General features: G+C 46.2%; 1 protein-coding gene across 3 annotated transcripts in view; it reads left to right on the top strand.

Moving 5' to 3' along the window:
* The window catches only part of LOC147443715 (uncharacterized), a 97,882-nt gene that overhangs the window by 35,036 nt on the left and 38,860 nt on the right, over window positions 1-23,986 (top strand). For 2 of the 3 annotated variants that reach the window (XM_086526517.1, XM_086526518.1), the window contains 9 exons: window positions 17,995-18,486; window positions 18,592-18,852; window positions 19,494-19,562; window positions 20,221-20,412; window positions 20,523-20,574; window positions 20,663-21,028; window positions 21,166-21,276; window positions 21,409-21,600; window positions 21,761-22,039. In XM_086526517.1, coding sequence (XP_086382643.1) covers window positions 17,995-18,486; window positions 18,592-18,852; window positions 19,494-19,562; window positions 20,221-20,412; window positions 20,523-20,574; window positions 20,663-21,028; window positions 21,166-21,276; window positions 21,409-21,600; window positions 21,761-22,039 — 2,014 coding nt within the window. The remainder of the gene's footprint in view (window positions 1-17,994; window positions 18,487-18,591; window positions 18,853-19,493; window positions 19,563-20,220; window positions 20,413-20,522; window positions 20,575-20,662; window positions 21,029-21,165; window positions 21,277-21,408; window positions 21,601-21,760; window positions 22,040-23,986) is intronic. The other variant, XM_086526519.1, reaches the window with a different exon arrangement.

Here is a 23,986-nt window from a genome sequence, read left to right as displayed (position 1 = left end):
TGAAAAAAGCACATGTGTGTGGGCATGGATCGGGAGGGGCGGGAAGGGGGGGCTGCTCAGGAACTATGTACAGAGATGATGCGTACTGGCCCCAGTCCTTTGTAGAAGTGATGGTGGGGGGGGGGAGAGTGCTCTTGAAAGAGGCGCCATGCCTCACGTGAGTCCTGACTCAAGAACAACTGATATAGATCCTGCTCTAGCCGAGTCAAAAATGCCCTCTTCTTCCGCCGCACTACGCGTCGGAAGTCAATTTGTGACTGTTTGTGAGTGATGTCCCCCAAAAGAACCTCCCTCTGAAGTCTAGCTCTAGTGTCCCGACATTCCTCATCATACCAACTGTTCTGGGGCATGCTCCCCGAACGGCGTCTCTGCTAAGGCTGGGTATGTGGGTATGCCTCTGCTGCTGCATCATGTAGTGTCTGTGTCAATATAGTAGTAAGCTCCTCCAGAGGTCGCCCTGGCTCCTCTGTGCATAGGCGTCTGTAGATCCCATCTATGTATATAGAGTCTGTCTCCCGCGTGAAGGTGTAACGAGTAGGGGCTGTTGTCCGTAGCCTGTGTGCTACACTAAACTGAAAAGAGATGGTCATTGACACAAGAGCATGATCCACTGCCACACCAACAGGTCTGGGTCCAACCGTGAGATCCTGGATACTAGAGATGAGGCTCGGCTGTGCCATGACATAATCCATTGTGCTGGCTCCATGTCTGTGTGGAAAGCATGTAAAACCCCCTGAAGCGGGAAATCTCTGTAGGCCATTCAAGATGGCCAATCCATGTGCCGTCCCCATGTCTATCAAGTGTCGTCCATACTCAGTGTGTTCTCCATCTTGTGATAGTCTGGATAGGCTTGTCTCTGCAGCATCCAGCTCTTTGAGCATCTCCTCTGATGTATCATAAAATACATTCTGATGAATGGCAGTTTTAGCGTTGAAATCCACAGTCCTAGGTTTATGAATGGCAGTCCTGATGATGTCACCATCTCTAGAGAAAGGGGATTGTCCTCTGGGTGGTGCATACACTGACGTGCTCGGGGGAAAGTAGCAAATAGCGATGTAAAGATATCTGTCTGTCTCTGCTCTCAGTCTCACCCACATGTACCTAGCTTGCTCATCTCTGCGGGCTATATGTATCAATGGCTGCAACTCTTTCCTCAATAACACTGCCACTCCTCCCGATCCTCGCCCTCTGCGCTCTGATCGTGTCTCCTGTCTATAGGCAGTCTCCCATCTATATCCACTAATGTGAGGCATAGACTGCCCAAGGGCCTGATGTGTCTCACAGTAGAAGATGGTGTCTCTTCCCCTGAAACTATCCTCAAAGGCGCCCACATCAAGTCGCATAGATCCATTACAATTCCACGTGGCAACTTTGAGGGTGGTCCCATGGGTCTCGCACCGTCATGTGGAGCGCCGCTCTACAATCATAACCCGGCCATCTCTGTAGAAGGCCTCTTTCCTTTCTCCCTTGCCGCTTGAATCTCTGGCATTACCTCTCTCATATGCGCAAGCTGTGTGAGAGTGAGGTCATCTCCAAGAAATATGCCCGTTTTCTTTAGTGTAGGACGCTTCTTCAAGAAGTCCTTCTTTGCCTCCATGGATGGGAAACGGATGATTAGAGCTCTCCCTTTTGAAGTCTCCCCATTGCCTTGTGTCTTCTTCCCCACCCTCCATGCCTTTGTATGAGTAGCCTCACTACCCATCATGCGGAGAAGTTCTTCAACTTCCCCTTCCACCTCATCTCGGTCTTTTAGACCGGTTACTCTTATATGCAAAGCTCTAGTTTTCCTTCGTTGTTCTTCCTTTAGAGTCATGTTGATGATTGTAGGAGTGGGGACAGATGTGGTTTCTTTCCCTTTGCCTTTCTTAACGACTTCTATCCACTTCTCTGCCTCTTCCGCCTTCTTTTGCGTCTTCGTGATCACATCCATCCACGAAGACGTCTTTACCATCTTTTGTTTCTCCTCCTCTTTGATCATCCGTACCTGCTCTTTGATGACCTTGATTTCCTCTACTACCGAAGGCTGGAATTCCCCCTCCTCTAGTCCACTGCTCGCTCTATCAGCAAGTTCTCGCTTGAGAGCTGAGACCTCTTCTTTAAGTGCTTTGGAGTCCGCCTTAAGTGCTTGTAGCTCTGCGTGCAGGTCTTCTTTCTCTTTCTTCCATTGCGCATCTTCGTTGAGAAACATTTGAAGAAGGTTGGCCTTTTCTTTCCACCATCCCTCCATATCTGCTTTCCAGTCTTTCATCTCCCTCTCCATTTGTGTAATCCGCTTGTTTGTAAGCACAAAGGTTGCCTTCGGATGGGGCTTACATACCGGCGAAGCAGACATGACCTCCATCAAAAATACAAATACAAATGCACTTCTGCCAAGTCAACCCACTATGACATACATCCCTGTCCCGCATAATGCATACGTGTGTGTTCCCCATATCAATCGTACATTTTTGAGATTTTCCTTTTCTGCAAATTTCTGTCAATGCTGAAATTTATGTAATTCTGAAATTCTGAAAATTCCCCTGCAGGTCTGCAACTCGTGAAAAATGTGAATGTAAATTCTGTATTTTCTAATTCTGCAGGTCTGAGTAAATTTTGCAGGTTTGAAAAATTTTCGAAAAATTTCAGGTGACTGCCCACTATCTGCCCTGTAATGCACCTGCGGGCTTTGGGAGGGGGGGGGGGGGGGGTGCGGGAGGCACAGTCCAACTGGTGAGAGAGTGAGCGCGCTACTGTCCTGCTGAGAGAGAGAGAGAGAGAGAGAGAGAGAGAGAGAGAGAGAGAGAGAGAGAGATGAAAATGAAATGAAATGTTATATTAACGTCTTCAAAAGGCCATAGTGACCTATGAGACCAGAAAGTTACAAGGTGGTGGATCTGATACAAAGTCAGAGTAACAAAATAACCTAATCAACAGTACAAAACAAAGATATATATTATGGGATTCTAGATAGGTCGATGTGAGCTAAGCCGAAAAACTAAGCAAGAATGGGCGGCTAGTTGGGATAGCTGAATCACAAAAGATCTAGCATTGGTCGTTGGCGAATCTCATCAATTTCCTCCATGGTTAGTAGTCTGACCGGGAGTTGTGCATGCCTGGCCAGCGTGGTCTGAATCTTTTGACGTAGCCTCCGTCGATGCTGTGTAGTCCTGCGCAGTCGTGGGCGCCTAGATTTCCCCAGTTCAATCGCTCGGTCAATCAATGTGCCTCTGGTGTGAGACGGGGGGGGGGGGGGGAGCTCTGTTGTGGAAGTGGCTCTTGCGGCTGTCCCGTGTCTGCTCTGAAGAAGTCTGTAATCCGTCTTTGAGACTGGTTAGCCTCGCCATTCATCAGGCTCTCTCTGTGTCTGCGCAGCGCGAGCAAGAATAGACCCAGGCATCTTTGATCTTCGTATCCCATTACTCTTGAGAGTGGTCCAAAACCCTCTCTGAACAAGCAATGGAAGCGGCCTCGTATTTCGTAGTAGAAGGGGCAGCGGCATGTATAATGCAGCTCTGTCTCAGGTTCCATGTCACACAAGGGGCATGTCCTGGCCTCTGCTGGTACTCCGCTATATCTCCCGGTTTCAATCCGCAGCTGGTGAGACGATGTGCGTAACTGGCCAATAGCACACCGTATCCCATGAGACAGGTGGGTATCCATGTATCTGCGTCTCATCACAAAACCATCTTCCGTAAGCTGGAGAAGGTGGTCTCTGTAGAAAGCCATCTTCGTGCCAAGTTCTTGTGCTGGTTGTATCCATGTCCTCCTGGTGTCTAGCTGGGTCAGGTCTTGGCGAATGAGCTTGGTGATCTCTGATTGTGTAAGAATGAGAGATGGTGCATCCAATGCATACTGGAATGGTGGCAGCCTGTCTATGCTGAACCCATGCGCCTGAAACCATGATGTCATCTCCCCATACCAGCATGTGGTATCTCCTTGTATGGCTAACTGTCGGGAGGACTTAAGTGCCATGCGAGCATATCTGTCTCTGGGAAGTTCCCATGTGTGGTTTATGAAGGAGACTGATCTGGAGAGCGCCTCTACCACTAGTGGGGGGGCCGCCAGCTCTGCACGAATAATGGCCCGTGGTACTGATGCCTTGGCTCTAATGAGCCGCGAGATCATAGAGACGAGAGGCTTCTCCATGTTCCCCCATCCGTCTGTGCGACCCGTCCTCCCGTGGTGATCCAATGAAGGTCCCCATATCTCAGCCCCATAGAGCAATGCTGAGGCCACCAAGGTGTCAAAGAGCTAGAGCTTCGTCCGGGGTTCCTGAAACTGAACCTGCGTACACATCCTCTCCAATCTACCCAATGCTGCGTGGGCTCTAGTCAGTCTGGTCTCTGCTGCTCTTCTGAGTGAGAATGTGGGTCCAGTAAAAACCACTCCAAGGTAAGTGTAAGCGTCTGTGTACTCCATAGTCTCCTGGCCGTATGTGAATGTAGGTGCTGATCTCCTGATCCATTGTGGGGTGGTATTAAACACCATAACCTTGGTTTTACCAAGGTTGACAAACAAACCACTTTCGTGGGCAAACGATTCGGAGATCAACACAATATCGTCCGCATATAACAAAAGTGGAATCCATGTCCCTGCCAACTGTGCACCTTTATCCCCGTCCTTGTCAATGTAGTCAGAAACCTCATCCACATACATACCGAAAAGAGTAGGAGAGAGTGGGCAACCCTGCTTCACCCCAATAGTGGAGTGAACCAGTATTGAGAGTCCCTCCGGGGTGCGTACATGCCCTACTACTGATCTGTATAGTGCCATGATCCCCCAAATGAGCTCTGTGGGTACTCCCATTTCCTGTAATTTGCGCATCAGTCTAGCTCTGGGTACCGTGTCGAAAGCTTTGCGGAAGTCCACAAAGCTACAATAGATCCTTCTCCCATGAGATCTGCCTTCCTCGATGATGGCCTTGAGTGTTAGGATATGGTCAAGAGTAGAGAAGCCTCTCCTGAATCCTACTTGCCCAATTGCACGCATTCCTTCCCTCTCTGCCCATCTACTCAGTTGTTGCTCAAGAATGGATGCATACAAACGTGCCAGTGTGTGCCCGATCATAATAGTGCGATAATTCCCAGGCTCCATGGGGTCTCCCGATTTGAAGATAGGTACTATCGTAGATAGGCTCTAGGTGTCCGGTAGGCCCTCACACATGGCACGGTTAAACATAACTGCTAGAAGCTCTGCTAGTAGGTCTTTGGCATGTATGAAATGCTCAGCTACTAGGCCCTCATGATCATATGCTCTCCCAGTCTTCATCCTGTCAATAGCTTTCTTCACCATCTCAATGGTGAAAAAGACACATGTATGTGGGCATGGGTCGGGGGGGTTGGGGAGGGATGGCTGTTCAGGTACTGTGTACAAAGATGATGCGTACTGACCCCAGGTCTCTGTGGAGGAAATAGCGGGGGGGGGGGGGGGGGGATTGCTCATGAAAGAGCCGCCACGCCTCACGCGAGTCTTGACTCATGAATAGCTGATATAGATCCTGCTCGAGTTGGGCCAAAAAAGCCCTCTTCTTCCGCCGCACCAGGCGTCGAAAGTCCATCTGTGACTGTCTGTGAGTGACGTCCCCCAACAGCACCTCCCTTTGAAGTCTGGCTCTAGTCTGGCGGCACTCCTCATCGTACCAGCTGTTCTGAGGCATGCTCCCAGATCGGCGGCTCTGTTGAGGCTGGGTGTGTGGGTATGCTTCTGTTGCTGCCTCATGTAATGTCTGTGTCAGTATAGTAGTTAGCTCCTCCAGAGGTCGCCCCGAGTCCTCACTGCATAGGCGTCTGTAGATTCCGTCCATGTATACAGAGTCCGTCTCCCTTGTGAATGTGTAGCGAGTAGGGGCTGCTACTCGTGGCCTGTGTGCTACACTGAATTGGAAAGAGATGGTCATTGACACCAGAGCATGATCCACTGCCACCCCGACCGGTCTGGGCCCAACTGTGAGATCTTGGATACTAGAGATGAGATTCGGTTGTGCCATGACATAGTCCACTGTGCTGGCTCCATGTCTGTGTGGGGAGCATGTAAAACTTCCCGCAACAGGAAATCTTTGTAGGCCGTTCAAGATGGCCAATCCATGTGCAGTGCCCATGTCTATCAGGTGTCGGCCATACTCAGTATATTCCTTATCGTGTGATGGTCTGGAAAGGCCCGTATCTGGCACATCTATCTCTCTTAGCATCTCCTCTGAAGTATCATAAAACACTGCCTGGTGATGGGCAATCCTAGCATTGAAGTCCCCGAGGATGATAATGTCACCGTCTCTAGAGAACTCCCGTATGTCGTCATCTAAAATAGAGAAAGGGGATTGTCCCCTAGGTGGTGCATAAACTGATGTGCTTGGGGGAAAGTAACAAATAGCTAGATAGAGGTATGTGCCTGTCTCTGCTTTCAGTCTCACCCACATGTACCTGGCCTGCTTGTCCCTGCGGGCTATATGTATCAGTGGTTGCAGATCCTCTCTAAATAACACTGCCACTCCTCCCGAGCCCCGCCCTCTGTGCTCTGAGCGTGTCTCCTGTCTGTAGGCTGTCTCCCACCTATATCCACTGATGTGAGGCATGGATTGCCCCGGGGCCTGGTGTGTCTCAGAGTAGAAAATGATGTCTCTTGCAGTAAAGCTATCCTCAAAAGCACCCACATCAAGACGCATAGATCCATTGCAATTCCAGGCAGCTACTTTGAGTGTGGTCCCATAAGTCTTGCACCGTCATGTGGAGCGTCGCTCCAGTATTACTACTTTTCCGTCTCGGTAGAAAGCGATCTTGCCTCAGAGTAGAAAATGATGTCTCTTGCAGTAAAGCTATCCTCAAAAGCACCCACATCAAGACGCATAGATCCATTGCAATTCCAGGCAGCTACTTTGAGTGTGGTCCCATAAGTCTTGCACCGTCATGTGGAGCGTCGCTCCAGTATTACTACTTTTCCGTCTCGGCAGAAAGCGATCTTGCCTTTCCCCCTTGCCGCTCTAATCTCCGGCATTACTTCCTGCATATGAGCGATCTCCGAGAGGGTGAGATCGTCCCCGAGAAAGATGCCAATCTCCTTAAGAGTTGGTCTTTTCTTCAAGAAAGACTTCTTTGCTTCCATAGAGGGAAAACGGAGGATGAGTGCTCTTTCTTTCGAGGTTTCTCCACTGCCTCCATTTTTCTTTATGTTACCCACTCTCCATGCCCTTGTGTGTGTCGGCTCATGAATCCCCATCAGGGCTGTGAGTTTTTTTACCTCTTCGTCCACATTGCCTTTGTCTTTAAGACCGCAAATTCTCACATGTAAAGCGCGCACTCTTCTCCTCTGCTCCTCCTCTAGTGTCTGGTTAATGATGTTGTTGGGTGTGGATGTGGGCGTTATCTCCTTGTCTTTCCCTTTCTTGGCCACCTTGATCCATTTCTCGGCTTCGTCCGCCTTCTGTTGGGTTTTGGTAAGAACATCCACCCAAGAAGTCGTCATTTCTTTGTGCTGTTCTTCTCCCTCTTTGATGGCCCGTACTTGTTCCTTGATCGTGTTGATTTCTTCAATTACTGAGGGTTGCAGTTCGCCTTCTTCCAGTGTGTTTCTTGATCGGGCTTCGGCGAGTTCTTTCTTGAGTGACGCGATCTCTTTCTCTTGGGTTGTCACTCGGTCTTCCAGCGTGCTTATCTTGCTCTCTTGGATCAGCACACGTCCTTCGAGAATGTTTATTGTGCCCCAGAGATTGCGGTTCAACTTGGTGATGGTCTCTGTCATTTCCTCTTTGCATTTTCGAATGGCATCCTCTAGGGGGTCGGCTTTATCGTTTGTCTTCCTCATGCTGGATCGTTGTCCGCAAGGGGGGGGTTAGATGCACGTATGCACCGACACTAGTAGCGGTCCCGGCGAGTGGTAGAGCGGAGGCGGTACGGCCTGGGGGTGAAAACGTTAGTTACGAGAGAGAGATGGGGGGGGGGGGGGGGGCGCGATATACTGAAGAGGGGGGGGGGGGGAAAGGGGGGTAGACTTTACTTCAAACCTTCATTTAGCTTTCACCCATTATTAGTCGTCTATTATACCTGCGCTATAGTGACACAAGAGAGGGGAATGGGATACAGATGCTAGAATGCACCTGTATGAGAAGACCGACACCAGATTGGCCCCTAACTTAGGCGCCACTTTCGGTATTTCTTTATTGTTTAAAAGAGGGAATAAACGCTCTGGTTCTTTCCAAGCTGCCTCGCACAACCTTGGCTGAATTTTGACTGTTCTGGCCTGATTTCGGCAGCATAACTGTACTAGAACCCTTCACGGTCAATATTCCCACGCATTAAATGACTTTCCCGACGCATACGGGCACGTTGCAAACCTGGCGAGAATCTGCAGCACGCTGAATTCTCTGTTTTCAGCCCCGAAAATACGCCAGATCGCCTGTACAGCGGTCCCCTTGCGTCCCCGAACCTCCTGGGGGTATTAGGGTCCGTTTAGGGCCAAAACCCTAAACCTGCAAAAATACACAGCAGGATGTAATTCACTGTTCGGGCTCCGTTTCGCGTGTCGGTCGCATCCGTAGCAAGTCCTCGAGCTCCCGCACCTGTAGGGCTACTTGCCCTTTGAATCAGACGAGATTTCTGGCGTGAAACCTCTCCGAATTCACCTGTACCTGCGGGGGGGATTAGCCGCTAGCTAATCCAGTACGTGTGCAAGAGGCTCTTGCCTCGGCAATCGCGCATGAACCCACACAACTGTACATTGGTGAAATGAAGAGCCCACTAGAGGGGCATAACATACTGCCAAAGGGGAGAGAGAGGGCAGTGCGTAGCGTGCAAGGCATCACTCCTGGCACCGCACTGTGCATAAGAGGGAAAGCAAGCACTCCATAGCTCTTAACCTGTGACAAAACTGAAAATGAGGCTCTCTCCCTCCTAAATTCAGCACCAACTCTTGTTGCATGAGGCAAGTGCACCAGAAGGTGCCACTTGGCACATTTATAAGCATTTTTCCGTTTCGGGGTTGCCGTCTAAAAATATCCCAACCGGTTGCCCAGTTGACTTCACAGCAGAGTAAGAAAATGTTCCCCTTGTCATTCCGGAGGTAATGACGTCAACACATTTTCAGGTCCCAAAATAGCAGTTTCCTAAAATTTAGGAGATGCTGCCATTGTATCTTTCTAGGTCATCCGACCCTCTTTGTACACTGTGGCCACACCTAGAATTGAAATGTAGGCTCTGTAGCAAAGGATTCCACTTTGGCTAGTCAATGACCCCACTTTGGCTAACCATAGTCTTTGTCCAACCTTAGTGCTCTCTTGCCCTCAGGCCTGGACTCCCTCTGGACAGTTCCACACTAGCTATGCACTGCAGGGCAGTTAGATTTCCCGAGGGGTGTTTCCAAAAAGTGAAAGTAAATAGATAATAAGAAAGAAATCAACAAAAAGGATAGATAGTAGTCACACGCCGGTGACATACCCCCCTCTTGAAATCTCAAACGTCCTCGTTTGCATCTATGTCGTACAGGCTCCTAGTCAACATTGATGTATTCAACACCTGTCGACACATGTACGACACATACATGCTCATTGTCAACCCTGGTGTATTCAACCCCTCGTCGACTCATGTATTGCCTGCGTGTGAACCCTGTCCCAATGACATAGTGGTAGCTTCGCACTCTGCCATTGCTTTGAGTCACTAACTTTCGAATGAGAAAATGGTAGCTGCACATTTTGCCACTATCTTATAGTACACGTTGGATCCCGTAACACTTTCGAGCATACCCAAACCGACAGTTTAAGAATGCAGTTACACATGTACTCTTCAATAGAAGCAATTACTGTATCCTTGACAAACTGACAAGAAATACTCACTTCTATAGCACTAACCAAACTTTTGGACATTCCATAAGAGCAATTGCCAAACTGACAATCTGTACAGCTCTAACATTCATGTAACAGGTATTTGATTTGAGCTCACTTTAAATACCATGTACATCATTTGTTTCAGAAGCCATTGTCACACTGACAATCCATTTAGCTTTGAAACTCAAGGGGTCAAGGTAGGTTGCAAATCGAAGGCTTCAAGGTAAAGTGATAACACAGTTGGTGACTCTGCAAGTTCACCTTCTTCCATCCAGTTAGCATCCATTGGTGGATAGTTTCTGAACTTTACCAAGTATTGCCTAGCAACTTGCCTTTCACTTTCCTTTCTTTGTGTGCCAAAATCTGTTCCGGGACCAAGATCTCGTCAAGTTCCTCGACTTCCGGCTGATCTTCAGCTGGCATATCTTCTGGCACATCACCCACATAGGGTCTGAGAAGACTCACATGAAACGCGTTGTGAATCTTCCAACTATCAGGCAATTTCAGCCTATATGCAACATCACTGATTATGTCGCATACTTGAAAAGGCCCATAGTAACGCATGCTGAGCTTTGGAAACAGTCTTTCCTTGCCCTTCATCTTCTTTAACCTTGCCTTTTCAAAGCGTAAAAGCACCCAATCACCAAGTGAATATACCACTTCACGACGGTGACGATCAGCTGCTTTCTTTTGCTTTGCCTGAGTCTTTTCCAAGGCCACTTTGACCTTCGTGTACATTTCATCCATGTCCTGAACATACTTATCTGCTTCAAATATCTTGTCCTTTGTATGCAGTATGGGAGGAACTTTCTTGCCACCTTCAACTATCTCAAAAGGTGCCTTGCCAGTTGATGAATGCACTGTATTATTGTATGCATACTCCACCAATGGCAAATACTGCTCCCACTTTCCTTTATGCTCTGACACATAACACTTCAGCAGATCTAGGACAGTAGAATTGCCTCTTCTGACTGCCCATCTGTTTGAGGATGAAATGACGAAGAGAATTTGAGCGTTGTGCCCATATTCTCAAACAAGCCTCTCCAGAACAAACTTGTTATGCGTGGATCACGGTCGCTAACAATCGATTGTGGCATGCCATGATACTTGAAAATATTGCTCATAAACAAGCGTGCCATGTGATCTGGCTTTATCTTCTTCCTGACAGGAATAAAATGAGCCTGTTTGCTGAATCTGCAAATAATGGTCCAAATACCATCGTTTCCTGTCTGCGTTCTCGGAAGATCAAAGATAAAATCCATAGCAATACTTTCCCATGGTTTATCTGGAATAGGTAGTGGTTGCAATAACCCTTGTGCCTTTTGCCTGTCAAACTTGACCTTCTGGCAAATTAGGCATTCTCGCACAAAGGTATCCACATCTCTTCTCAATGTAGGCCAATAGAAGAATGTCTCAACCGCTTTAACTGTAGCATCGATACCACGATGCCCTGCATACGGTGGGACATGACTCTCTTCCATAACTTTGCGTCGCAATGGCTTTGTGACACACAATCTGCCATGCATCATCATGAACCCATCTTTAAGAAGATAGTGTTCATGACGTTGTCCATCCATTAGTTGCTCGAAGACCCTTGCAAAATCTTCATCATTTGCATACTGTTCTCTCATATCATCAAGTTCATGATGATAAGGAATTGACACAGCTGAAATTTGTGGCTTCCTTGACAAGGCATCAGCCACAACGTTCTTCTTGCCTTCCACATGCACAATCTGAAAATGGAACATTGGACAACATATTTGCCCATTGCATATGCTTCTCAGATAACTTTGTTTGTGTCAAGAAGTATCGCAAGGTCTAATGGTCCGTTTGGACAACGAAATCTGCACCTAGCAGGTAGTGTTTCCAACTTAAGAGCGCATGAATCACAGCCAGTAACTCTTTCTCATAGACCTGCATGGTCATCTCTGGCCCTTGCAAAATTCTGCTCTCATAGGCTACTACCCTGCCATCTTGCATTAGCACTGCACCAATGCTACTACCGCAGGCATCACACTGGACCACAAATGACTTCCTAAGATCTGGCAACACAATGACTGGATCTGAAGTCATCTTTTCCTTTAAGAGATTAAAAGCTGAAATCTCTTTTTGTGTCCATCTAAAGGTGACTGCCTTCTTTTGAAGAGCATGTAAAGGTGAAGCAATCCCAGCGAAATTTCGGATAAACCTTCTGTAATAGGAGCATAGTCCCAAGAAACTTCGGACATCGTGCACCGTCTTCAAATCTGGCCATGACTTGATCGCTTCAACTTTTGCAGGATCCATTCTGACACCATCCTTTGAGACAATGTGTCCGAGAAAGTGGATCTCTTCCAGAAAAAATTCACTTTTCTTTGCATTGATGAGCAACCTATGACTGCGTAACTCTTTGAACACAATGGCCAAGTGATGCCTATGCTCCTCTTCATTCTTTGAGTAGACTATCATGTCATCAAAGAATGTACCAACAAACTGCTGGTGCGGACGGAAAATTCTGTCCATCATCTTATTGAACGTAGCAGGAGCATTTGTGAGACCAAAGGGCATCACTAAAAATTCGTAAAGGCCAAACGTCGTTCTAAGAGCAGTCTTGTGCACATCCTCTGATCTAATGCGGATCTGATGGTACCCACTCTTTAGATCTATCCTGCTAAACATAGCTGCTCCTTCTAATTTGTCCATAATATCATCAATTCTAGGTATAGGGAACCTATTCTTGATGGTATTCTTGTTCAGTGCACGGTAGTCTATACACATACGCCATGAGCCATCCTTTTTCTGCACCAACAACACTAGAGAGCAGAATGGAGATGAACTGGGCTGAATCAGCCCCTTTTCTAACAGCTCCTGTACTTGGCCCATTATCTCTTTCTGCTGAGCCGCACTAACCCTGTATGGAGGCTTATTTGGTGGGCTACTGCCTGGCACCAAATCTATCGCATGGTCCTCGGGTCTCTCTGGCGGTAATTGAGATGGTAATGAATCGGAGAAACAGTCACTATACTGTTGTAAAAACATTGACCTTTCTTTATCTAGCACAGATAAATTTGATTCATCACAATCTGACACTTCACGTGCAAAAACCAAGTACGAAGAAAGATGCTTTTTCATTACAGAAGTAATAGCAGAAGCTGATACAGTGGGAATAGACTCCCCTTTAAGCTTTACATCCAGAATGTGAGTCTTTTCCTTGCTCTGTACAGTGATCTTTTTGTTGTAGGCATCCATGATTCCCTGTACACGAAATAACCAAGGAATACCTAACAACACATCACATCCGTCCAGTGGCATGATGTAAAATTCTTCAGCATCTACATAGGATTGGATATGTAGACGCAACTTTCCAATGATGGGTGTCACAGCCTTTGCATGGCCAGGACATGCCAAACCTGCCTCTGCTGTATACCCCATCTCTTCAAGTCTGATTCCCAACTTTGAAGCCAATTCTGGGGAAATGAAGTTGGCTTTGGCACCTGGATCAAAGAAGATAAGCACTGTTTGATCCCTAACCTTTCCCCATGCTCTGCAAAGCTCACTTGCATCTGAATTTGGCTTGTCGCCCACCATATCTGGCACTAGACCAGCCATGGGCTTCTTTCCTTTCCTGTCCTCCTTGTCTTCAAAATCAGCTGGCCTTTTCTTTGTAGGACAGTTGTAAGCAATGTGGCCAGGCTGCTCACATATAAAGCATTTGTTCTCTGTCCTCAGGACCTTTCTGCTTTTCTGACTTGCGAGGACAACGTCTTTTCCATTTCTTTGTTGGTCCCTTTTCTGATTCAGCCGAAGCTTTATCTTTCCCTGCGTTGGCTGACTCCTGAGTCCCTTTAGGAGCCTCATTGGGAACGTGCTTCTTGGCTGAATTTTTCTTGCCTGATCCTGCCTTGACGCCGGTGTTAAATTCACAATCTTCTCCCTTGAGCAAACCATTGCCAGTGTTTGCTACCCGATGAGCTGCGTCAAAGTAGTGACTTTTGTCTTCGTACAGTACTTTCTCAATCCTTTAGGTAGGCCATAACAATATTTTTCAATCTGTTCTGTCAATGGCACAAACCTATAGGAAGTTACTGGAAGTAGAGCTTTCCAAAACTTCCGATTGTAATCATCCAGATTTCTGCAAGTGGCAGCATTAAGCTGGTGCCATTCTGTCATGACATCTGCTTCAAAGTCATCAGATAACCATGCTGCTGCAAAAATCTGCTTGAAATAAATCCATGTGGACGGAGCTTGCCCTTGAAGCAATAAAGTTGTCCACCATTGTCCCGCATTCCCTGTCAAGAAAGTGGATGCCTTGCGGACCTTTGAAGCCTCTGTAAAGTTTCCCCCTGCATAGGCCTTGTCAAACTGCCGGAGGAATGAGAGAGCCTTCTTCCTGTCATCAAACCCTGTAAAGGTCGTGAAAGACACACCTTTGCCACCTTTGTACGGAGTTGGCCTCTCCAGCGGCGTCAAATTGTCATATGGAAGTGACTGAAACATGGGAACACTGTTAGGGTTCATCTGTGTTCCTTGGCCGCTATTAACTTGACCTAGAAATGCCATATTTGGCTGCTGATTTGTAATTCCAGCCATACCAAAATTTGCCTGGGGCATCCCAAATTGGCCCTGAGTGCTTTGAAACCCTGGTTGCATACCCATGACACTGTACATGGGGTTAGGCATCATCGTTTGAGCACTCCCGAACACTGTTCCTGGCGTGTAAAACTGATTTCCAGGTGCATGACCAGCCATGCTTTGGAATACGGATCCACCTATAAAATAGCCAGGGTGTACTGAAGGTGGTGGGAAGACCTGTTGCATAGCCTGTAGGTTGCTTCCCTGCCCATTAGAACCAGTTATAGGCTGCTGAAAGGTGGCGGGCTGAACTGGTACAGCTTGAAAGATTGGCATCTCAGCCACCTGTTCTTGCACCTTAGGCACTGGTTGTGGAGACTGCATGTTCTTCGTCAAGTGTACAGGTGTTTCTATTGACTGTGCGGTATGAATCACCTGTGATCGAGCCTTAACAGGCTTTTGAATATGATCCAGTGACCCAACTTGCTGAGACGGAACAGGAGGTTGCAGAAAGGCTAAAAACCTCGGGTTTTGCATTACTTGTGTGAACATAGCCACAGCAGTAGCCAACTGGGTCCTGAATATATCGTCATCTGTCTGTGGTGGTCTTGAGGACTCACCCACTTCATGTGTCTGTTGACCCTGTGAAGAGGAAACCTCTTCAGTCACATCATCTGGTCTGTCAGCCATAATTGCAATTCCCTGTGTCTGGTCTATGATCCCCTGTGTCTTCAAGCCCAAAACTGACCAAGGCTCACTTCTATGGGAAAAAGTGATTTAATCCCGTCGATGGAACCATGAAACCGGCCTGTTCAATCCAAAAAGGGCGGTAGACTTTACTTCAAACCTTGATTTAGCTTTCACCCATTATTAGCCGTCTATTATACCTGCGCTATAGTGACACAAGAGAGGGGAATGGGATACAGATGCTAGAATGCACCAGATTGGCCCCTAACTTAGGTGCCCCTTTCGGTATTTCTTTATTGTTTAAAAGAGGGAATAAACGCTGTGGTTCTTTCCAAGCTGCCCCGCACAACCTTGGCTGAATTTTGACTGTTCTGGCCTGATTTCGGCAGCATAACTGTACTAGAACCCTTCACGGTCAGTATTCCCACGCATTAAATGACTTTCCCGACGCATACGGGCACGTTGCAAAACCTGGCGAGAATCTGCAGCACGCTGAATTCTCTGTTTTCAGCCCCGAAAATACGCCAGATCGCCTGTACAGCGGTCCCCTTGCGTCCCCGAACCTCTTGGGGGTATTAGGGTCCGTTTAGGGCCAAAACCCTAAACCTGCAAAAATACACAGCAGGCTGTAATTCACTGTTTCGGGCTCCGTTTCGCGTGCCGGTCGCATCCGTAGCAAGTCCTCGAGCTCCCGTACCTGTAGGGCTACTTGCCTTTGAATCGGACGAGATTTCTGGCGTGAAACCTCTCCGAATTCACCTGTACCTGCGGGGGGGATTAGCCGCTAGCTAATCCAGTACGTGTGCAAGAGGCTCTTGCCTCGGCAATCGTGCATGAACCCACACAACTGTACATTGGTCAAATGAAGAGCCCACTAGAGGGGCATAACATACTGCCAAAGGGGAGAGAGAGGGCAGTGCGTAGCGTGCAGGGCATCACTCCTGGCACCGCACTGTGCATAAGAGGGAAAGCAAGCACTCCATAGCTCTGAACCTGTGACAAAACTGAAAATGAGGCTCTCCCCCTCCTAAATTCAGCGCCAACTCTTGTTGCATGAGGCAAGTGCACTAGAAGGTGCCACTTGGCACATTTATAAGCATTTTTCCGTTTCGGGGTTGCCGTCTAAAAATATCCCAACCGGTTGCCCAGTTGACGTCACGGCAGAGTAAGAAAATGTTCCCCTTGTCATTCCGGTGGTAATGACGTCAACACATTTTCAAGTCCCAAAATAGCAGTTCCCTAAATTTTAGGAGATGCTGCCATTGTATCTTTCTAGGTCATCCGACCCTCTTTGTACACTGTGGCCACACCCAAAATTGAAATGTAGCCTCTGTAGCAAAGGATTCCACTTTGGCTAGTCAATGACCCCACTTTGGCTAACCATAGTCTTTGTCCAACCTTAGTGCTCTCTTGCCCTCAGGCCTGGACTCCCTTTGGACAGTTCCACACTAGCTATGCAATGCAGGGCAGTTAGATTTCCCGAGGGGTGTTTCCAAAAAGTGAAAGTAAATAGATAATAAGAAAGAAATCAACAAAAAGGATAGATAGTAGTCACACGCTGGTGACAGCGATAGATAGGGGAGGGGCGAAAGTTTGAAAAATTTAAGTGGGGGGGGGGGGAGGTGGGCGATAGACTATAGTCAAAAAATAAAAACTTAAAACTTAAAAAAGGCTGAAAATTAACCTGCGATAGACAAGGGGAGGGGGCGTGCGATAGACAAGGGATTAACCCGCGATAGACCAAAAAAGGGGGGGGGGGGCGGGGAGGGGGGGGGCGATAGACAACAGGGGGTGGGCGCGCGATAGGCAGCAGGGGAGCATGCGAGAGAGAGAGAGGGTGCGGGAGCAGCAGGGAGCGCGAGAGAGGGGGGGGGGGGGGGGGGGTCGGATGGCACGCGAGAGAGAGAGGGTGCGGGGGCAGCAGGGCAGCACAGAGAGAGAGAGAGAGAGAGAGAGAGAGAGAGAGAGAGAGAGAGAGAGAGAGAGAGAGAAATGAAATGAAATGTTATAGTAACGTCTTCAAAAGGCCATAGTGACCTATGAGACCAGAAAGTTACAAGGTGGTGGATCTGATACAAAGTCAGAGTAACAAAATAACAACAGTACAAAACAAAGATATATACTATGGGATCCTAGATTGGTTGAGAGAAAATGAAATGAAATGTTATATTAACGTCTTCAAAAGGCCATAATGACCTATGAGACTCGAAAGTTACAAAGTGGTGGATCTGATACAAAGTGGTGGACCCGAGAGAGAGAGATATCACCCTCTTGTATTAGGTACCCATTGTATCAGTGACACATATCCCACCACAGTACCAGCTAGTAGCACTCCTAGTTTCATTTTTAGCATCTCTTTTTTGTACCTAGACATGGTATCAGATTCTCTAGTTTGTATCGGTTTGGTCTCATAGGTCATTTTGGCCTTCTGAAGATGTTAATGTATCATTTCATTTCATTTCATTTTTCTCTCTCATGCTGGCAGACCCTGTCGCAATCATACGTGCAGTCCTTACACCACACCCACCGATGCATCAGATCTTACACCCCAGCTTGACATAGAATGAAGCTAGTCAGTTGATGCACTTCATGATTGTACTTCCTTGAGCGTATAGAAGTGCACCCATACCCCCTAGAAATAGAGCGTCCCCCCATATACCATGTATCTTGTATCCTAGCCTCCCATAGATCACCCTCTCCCCCCTTCTCCCCCCTTACCATAGTACCACATTTTGTTACTTTTTACTTTTTTCCTTTCCCGATAGAAAGATGCACACACATGTATATTTGATTTGTCTCATAGGCAGACTTCAGCCTCTAATAGACGTGTAAATATTTTGTCCGTGTGTGTGTGTGTGTGTGTGTGTGTGTTACACGGGTCGTGGTCTTCTTTGTTCACTTCAATAGCATTTTACCAGCCATCTAGAAGGGTTTTCGTTTTCTTTCTTACATGTATTACTCTGAAGCAGATATGTGCCAAAGCATGCGATGCTACAACAAGTGGACACCTTTTGTGCCACTTTGATTGCTGAGTGCAGCCCTACAATTAAATCTCCACTAGGGTCTTCATTTTCTCAAGCAGTTGGTGCGCCGGCCAACTCTGGACAGGCTGGGATAACATCACAAGTGTCAACAAAGGCGGATTTTGCATCTGTTTCTCTCGTGAAGTCTCTAGCTTATGTGCGGTCACTTGTAGCACGGCACTTGCCAAGTAACTTGCTGCAGTCTACTCGTATTGCAGAACTATCAAATGCTTATACAAAACGAAGCAGAGCCCTTTACACAGCATTTGGTCCACCGGGCATGCAAGGGGCATCTGACGATAAGGATTTTGGGAAGACAATGTCACTTCATAGCCTGGAAGACAATGAGGAGTTCATAGCCGGTAATGTTTTAAGGTGGCGCTGGATAGGTGGCAAGAGGAACCAATGTTGGACACCTTCACCCGTTATGACAGACAGGTGCATAGTCTTTTGTAGCCTTGACACAAGTTTTTTGAGGCTGTGCAAGGTATTGTCATTACTGTAAAAATGTAACTTTGGTTGACATGTTGGTGTGGAAGGCAGCGGGGGCATCTCAAGGCCGCAAGTCAAGCAGTTGTTTGAGTACTCTGACATGGGAGCTGGATCGCTGTTCATGAGAGGTAGTGATTTTAAAGGTCAGAAACAACAGGGTAAGCAAGTGGAGAAGAGTGTCAATCATGACAGTATTGGTGAACAGTTGTTGCAACCATCCAAAGTGACAACTATAACAGATGGTGTGTCAACACAATCGCATCTAAGAGCAATTGCTACCTCAAAACGGCAGAAGTCCCAGTCCCAAGTCTGGTATATAGTAACGTTCTTGTAGTTTCTTGTTGAAAATCAAGGAATGTTTGTACTTTTGAGAGCACAGTTAAAATTAGTTGAAAATGAAACGCTCTTAAGAAATTCTGGCTGAGATACAAGTTGTAGAGTGGCTCCTTGGTGATTTTGAAACGAAGGTCAATTTTAGATTTTCACGGCTTAAAGAGCAAAGGGCAGTTTATTGAATGTTTGAAGTATGAGAGTATTTTAGACCTAGATTGGCTTTTTAGTCCAGGTTGATGGGTGTTGACTGCAAACCAGAAATAGGCAAGCGCTCATAAGGTGTAATGAGAAATATGAACACACATAGTAGTTCTTTTTAAGCAGATGACTTTGAAAGCTGTGCAAATAAAAAACACAGGTTTCATGAGCAAGGCAAATTCTACTGAAGTGATGCTAAGCAAACAAGGTCTGTAAGAGTTTGCACAAATTTTTTCGCTATACACATAGTGAAGGGTAATCAAGCAGGTTCAGGGTTGTTCGAAGTGGCTTTGTTGCATGTAATGGTTAACATTTCATTTCAAGCTTGACAAGATGAAAACATAAAGTCATTGCAATGTACGCGCTTTATAATTTTTCTTTACAAGTGTTTGCGCTGAATTTTTCACATATTTTTTTATCAGGAATGCTGATGTGCCAAAAAGCACATGGAGAAAACGACCACGACCGCTTTTCCAGTACAAACATTACAGGTATGGAACTGTTTCATCAGCTGTTGGAGACATGAAGTAAGGTTATGACAGACTTTCACTCACTGTTTTTTGCTTTAAAATCAAGCTAATGCTCAATAGGTAGCACACTGTAAATTTAGGAGGATCTTACACCAAGAAGCTATGGGATGGTGTAACAAATAATATTTGAAATATTGTTTATCACGTAGTTATTTGCAGCACAGATAAAACGGTGGCTCTCTATCAGCATGGAAATTTGTACTTCAGGTTTGCCTATTAAGCCATTTGGGCCTTTTTACATCACTTAATATTGCCTTTTTTCTCTCTCTATCTTAGCATCCCAATGGCACTGTTTCTTTAACATGACGGGTTGCATATTCCTGTGTCAGCCTGGCTCTGGCTGTTGTTGGTTTAGTCTCTTAGGAAGGGGAGATTAGGCTTTAGCCTTTTTCTAGTTCTCAGACTAGGTTTTTGAAGTCAGTAAGGTTTTCTGTATGTGGTCGTTTCTCCAGGACATTGTGCATGTATGAGACAAAGTAACCACATAACTACAATGTCTTTGATAGTACCCTTTGCATATTTTAAGTGTTTTATAAGTTTGAATGGCTAATTATTATAGACTGCATCAAATTGTTTCGTGAAGTTTTCTAATGGTCCATCTGTGCACGTAACCAAACAGTGAACAGCAGCCTCTTCGTTTAAGTAATTCGGAAATTGAGGAAGTTTTATCTGCCTTCCATATTGAGGGAACTGTGGTGGGAGGCATCACCCAGGGAATCACTCCAATGTTACCAGTGGTCCATCCTGGAAGAGTCTCAATTGAAGCTGCAGATGTTGCTGGCAGTGTTTTGATCAAGTTGATAATTGATATGTAAGATATCATTGCAAGTTTTGCAAGTATTCTTGGCATGTCCTGCTCACAATCTAGTTCAAGTTTTTCAATGAAAGTATGCAAGCTTATAACTTTCCTGCTTTCTGCAGGTACATGGCAGATCCTATTACTGCATCTCCCCTCACTCTTTCCATGCTAGAGGTATGTTATTGAATGCAGAGTGGTCTACCATATCAACCTTGAAACAGTGATAGATATATTGTGATTCTCTTCTATTTAATGATGCCAGGGTATGCTAGGCTCTTCCACTATTGCGGCCAGAGTGCGCTGTTTTGATTTAATTTTAAACCTTGGCATTCATGGCCATCTGCTTGAACCAATGCAAATGGAAGAGCAATCCGTACTCGGGGAAGAATCAATAGAGGCATCTGCACTTTTGGCTAGTGCAGGGCCTTTTTCTTCCTCAAAAAGAGGTCTGAATCTGGAAGAAGCCTTCCGGGCAGAGGAACGGCTTGAGCTCATGCGACCTCAAGAAAGCAGTGGTTCTTTCAAGGCCCCTGTTGACAAGGTTGATGGATCCACGCCAGAAGCAGTCAAACTTTTCGAGTTATGGTTGCTTCAAATATTGTTTGAGATGCTGCTCTTTCTTGTCCAGGTATCACTACGAGGAACAGGTTTTGACGCTTTGTAAATATATGATGGTGTGTGTGTGTGTGTGCGTGTGTGCGCGCATGCGCACGGTGTGTGTTTGAAGATGATACATCCATCTAACACAAGCAGGTGCATCAACAGATAAGAGAGACAGAGGAGTCTATCTGGGTTGCTGCTTTGAGTTGTTTGTTATATTTTGTCTGTGATGGGAGTAGAATTCAGAGGCATCGGCTACATGGTTTAGATATAAGGGTAAGCTTTATGTGTGTTTTAGAAATAGTTAAGGGGTGCATGACCTTGAGTACATATGGATGTGTGATCTGGTTTTGAGTTTTGAGTTTTGGACTTGATTTCAACATTTGAGAGGCCTTAACTCTTGGACAGGTGTTAAAAAACCTTCTAGATATAAGTTGGGCTCGTGCGTGGGCTGATGAACTCCAATGTACTTTGGTATGTATGCTATCAAATATGCTATATAAGATTGCCAGGGCTGGGGACGGTTGTGCAGGTAGATATGCTGAGTTTGATGTGGAACAGCTGGAGCTTCTTGGAGGCATTGAGTTTGTTTGTCTTGAGGTTTGAACAACTTTTACTGGTCTGAAACAAAATATTTTATGGAAAGGTTCTCTGTGAAATCATTTCCCTGTGCTATTTCAGGGTCCAGCAATTTATGCATATACTTCATAGAGCTTATTGCTTTTATTTGAGCTGATATCACTGTGGTTTGGGTATGCAGTATACAAGGGCAAACTCAGCGGAAGCCAAAGCCAATCTTTTTTGTGTCATTTTGGATTATGTTCTGCTTCAGCTGAACATAAACCATTCGTCAACTGGGAGATCCCAACCATCTGCTGATGACATTCAAGCTGTCTTTGGGGCACTTCTTCTTGCTGATGGTGCAAAAGTCCTTGGCTTTGCATTGAAGCATGGAATCAGAAACGTGGGAGAAGGCTTATTTGAAACTATTGCAACTGCTATGTCAAGAGATATTGACAGTGGACGCTTGAACTCACAGGTATGTGGCAAGTAATGATCATGGGCTGCCAGCCATTATGCATTGAACTAGGATCTATAGTCTGAATAGTATAAATTGCTTAAGAATTAGGGTTGCGTTTGAATGTGCCAAGGGTTCCGAGTCAAACTCATTTCATATTTTCAAACTCGTATGCATTTAACATTTGACTGGTGTTCAAAAAAAGTATGCTTCTAAGCGACCCTGTTACATCCAGCAAGAGTACATGTCTCTCGACTAGCCTGGCCGTGTGATACATGCAGCAATGGCCTTTTAGCTTAACAACACCTCGCCCCCTAGAGAAACAGTGTTGTTTCAAAACACTTTTCTACCCATCTGAAACTTACGAAACATTTCAAAACATTTCTATGTATGAAATCATGCTAACCTAAAGTTTGTAAAGTTGACGTTTCTTATCAACATCTGAAATCATGCATTATAGGTTATGTACAATTCTATTGCAGCGTATGCCATACACAAGTATATTATATCGCTCTGGACCAGCAAATCTCTGACCAAAAATATTTAATTTTGCACGTTTTGGGTCTTGGATCTCTCTCTCCCCATCTTTCATCTCCGCTTGTGCATTGGCCTCCCATTTTTAACGTGTAGTCATGTAGGGGCAACCCTCTTCTCGCAGTAGTTTTACACATTGTGGTATGTGGAATCAATTTGATTATCGTTAACGTTATTATGAGTTTTCTCTCAAGGTTTTTCTCAAGCTTTCAAGTGCCTCAATTGGTATGATCTGCAAGATGAGATTTTTCTTTCAATGTGTATAAAGGATACTGATCTAGTCAATGCCTCGACCACGAGGGGTGGGGCGGCTAGCTCTGCTTGGATAATCTCATGTGCTAGTGAGGCCTTAGCCCAAATCATTCGAGAAATCATACAGACCAAAGGCCTCTCTGTACATCTCCATCCATCCGTGCTGCCAGAACTGCCATGGTGGTCTACTTAGGGTCCCCATATCTGAACTCCGTAAAGCATAGGTGAAGCCACTAGAATGTCAAAAAGCCAGAGCTCTGTTTGCAGTTCTTGAAACTAAATCTGCAAACACATCCTCTCCAATCCTCCCAAGGCTGCATAGGCTCTCGTCAGTCTAGTCTCTGCTGCTCTCCTCAATGAAAACACCGGTCCACTAAAGACTACCCTAAGATAGGTGTATGCATTTGTGTACTCCACCGTCTCTGGCCATGCGTAAATGTGGGTGCTGATCTCCTGACCCATTGTGATGTGGTGTTGAACACCATAACCTTGGTTCTCCCAAGGTTGACAGACAATCCATTATCATGAGCAAATGTGTGCAAAGCATCCAAATGATGTTGCATCCCCTCCGAAGAGTCAGAAATCAACAAAATATCATGAACGTATAACATCGAAATCCATGTCCCTGCTAGCTGAGCACCTTTGTCTCCCTCTCGCTCTACAAGTTTGAAAACTCATCCACATACATCTCAAAAAGAGTCGGATATAGGGGGCATTCTTGCTTCACTCCAATAGTGGAGTGGACCATGTCAGATATACCCTCAGTATTGCGTACCTCCCCTACCACTGTCCTATATAAAGCCAAGCTCCCCCAAATCATCTCTGCGGGCACACCAATGTCCTGCAGTCTGCGTATAAGTCTGGCTTTCGGCACTGTGTCAAAAGCTTTGTGGAAATTCACAAAGCTACAGTAAATCCTCCTGCCATGGTCTCTACCTTCCTCAATCATAGCTCTGAGTGTCAGAATCTGGTCAAGGTGGAGAAACCTCTCCTGAATGCTTCTTGGCTTGATGCTCGTATGCCCTTTTTGTCTACCCATTTACCGAGCTTCTTCTCAAGAATAGATGCATACAGCCTAGCCAATGTGTGACCAACCATGATGGCGCGATAAATTCCGGGAATCATGGGATCTCCTGACTTGAAATCAAGCGCAATCTCCAAGTCTCAGGAAAACTCTCATAC

The sequence above is a fragment of the Adiantum capillus-veneris genome, chromosome 13 (assembly GCF_014529385.1).
Source record: "Adiantum capillus-veneris isolate H3 chromosome 13, ASM1452938v2, whole genome shotgun sequence".
Classification (NCBI taxonomy): Eukaryota; Viridiplantae; Streptophyta; class Polypodiopsida; order Polypodiales; family Pteridaceae; genus Adiantum; species Adiantum capillus-veneris.
The sequence above is the reverse complement of the archived record's forward strand: the minus strand, read 5'-3'. Positions and strand labels throughout refer to the sequence as shown.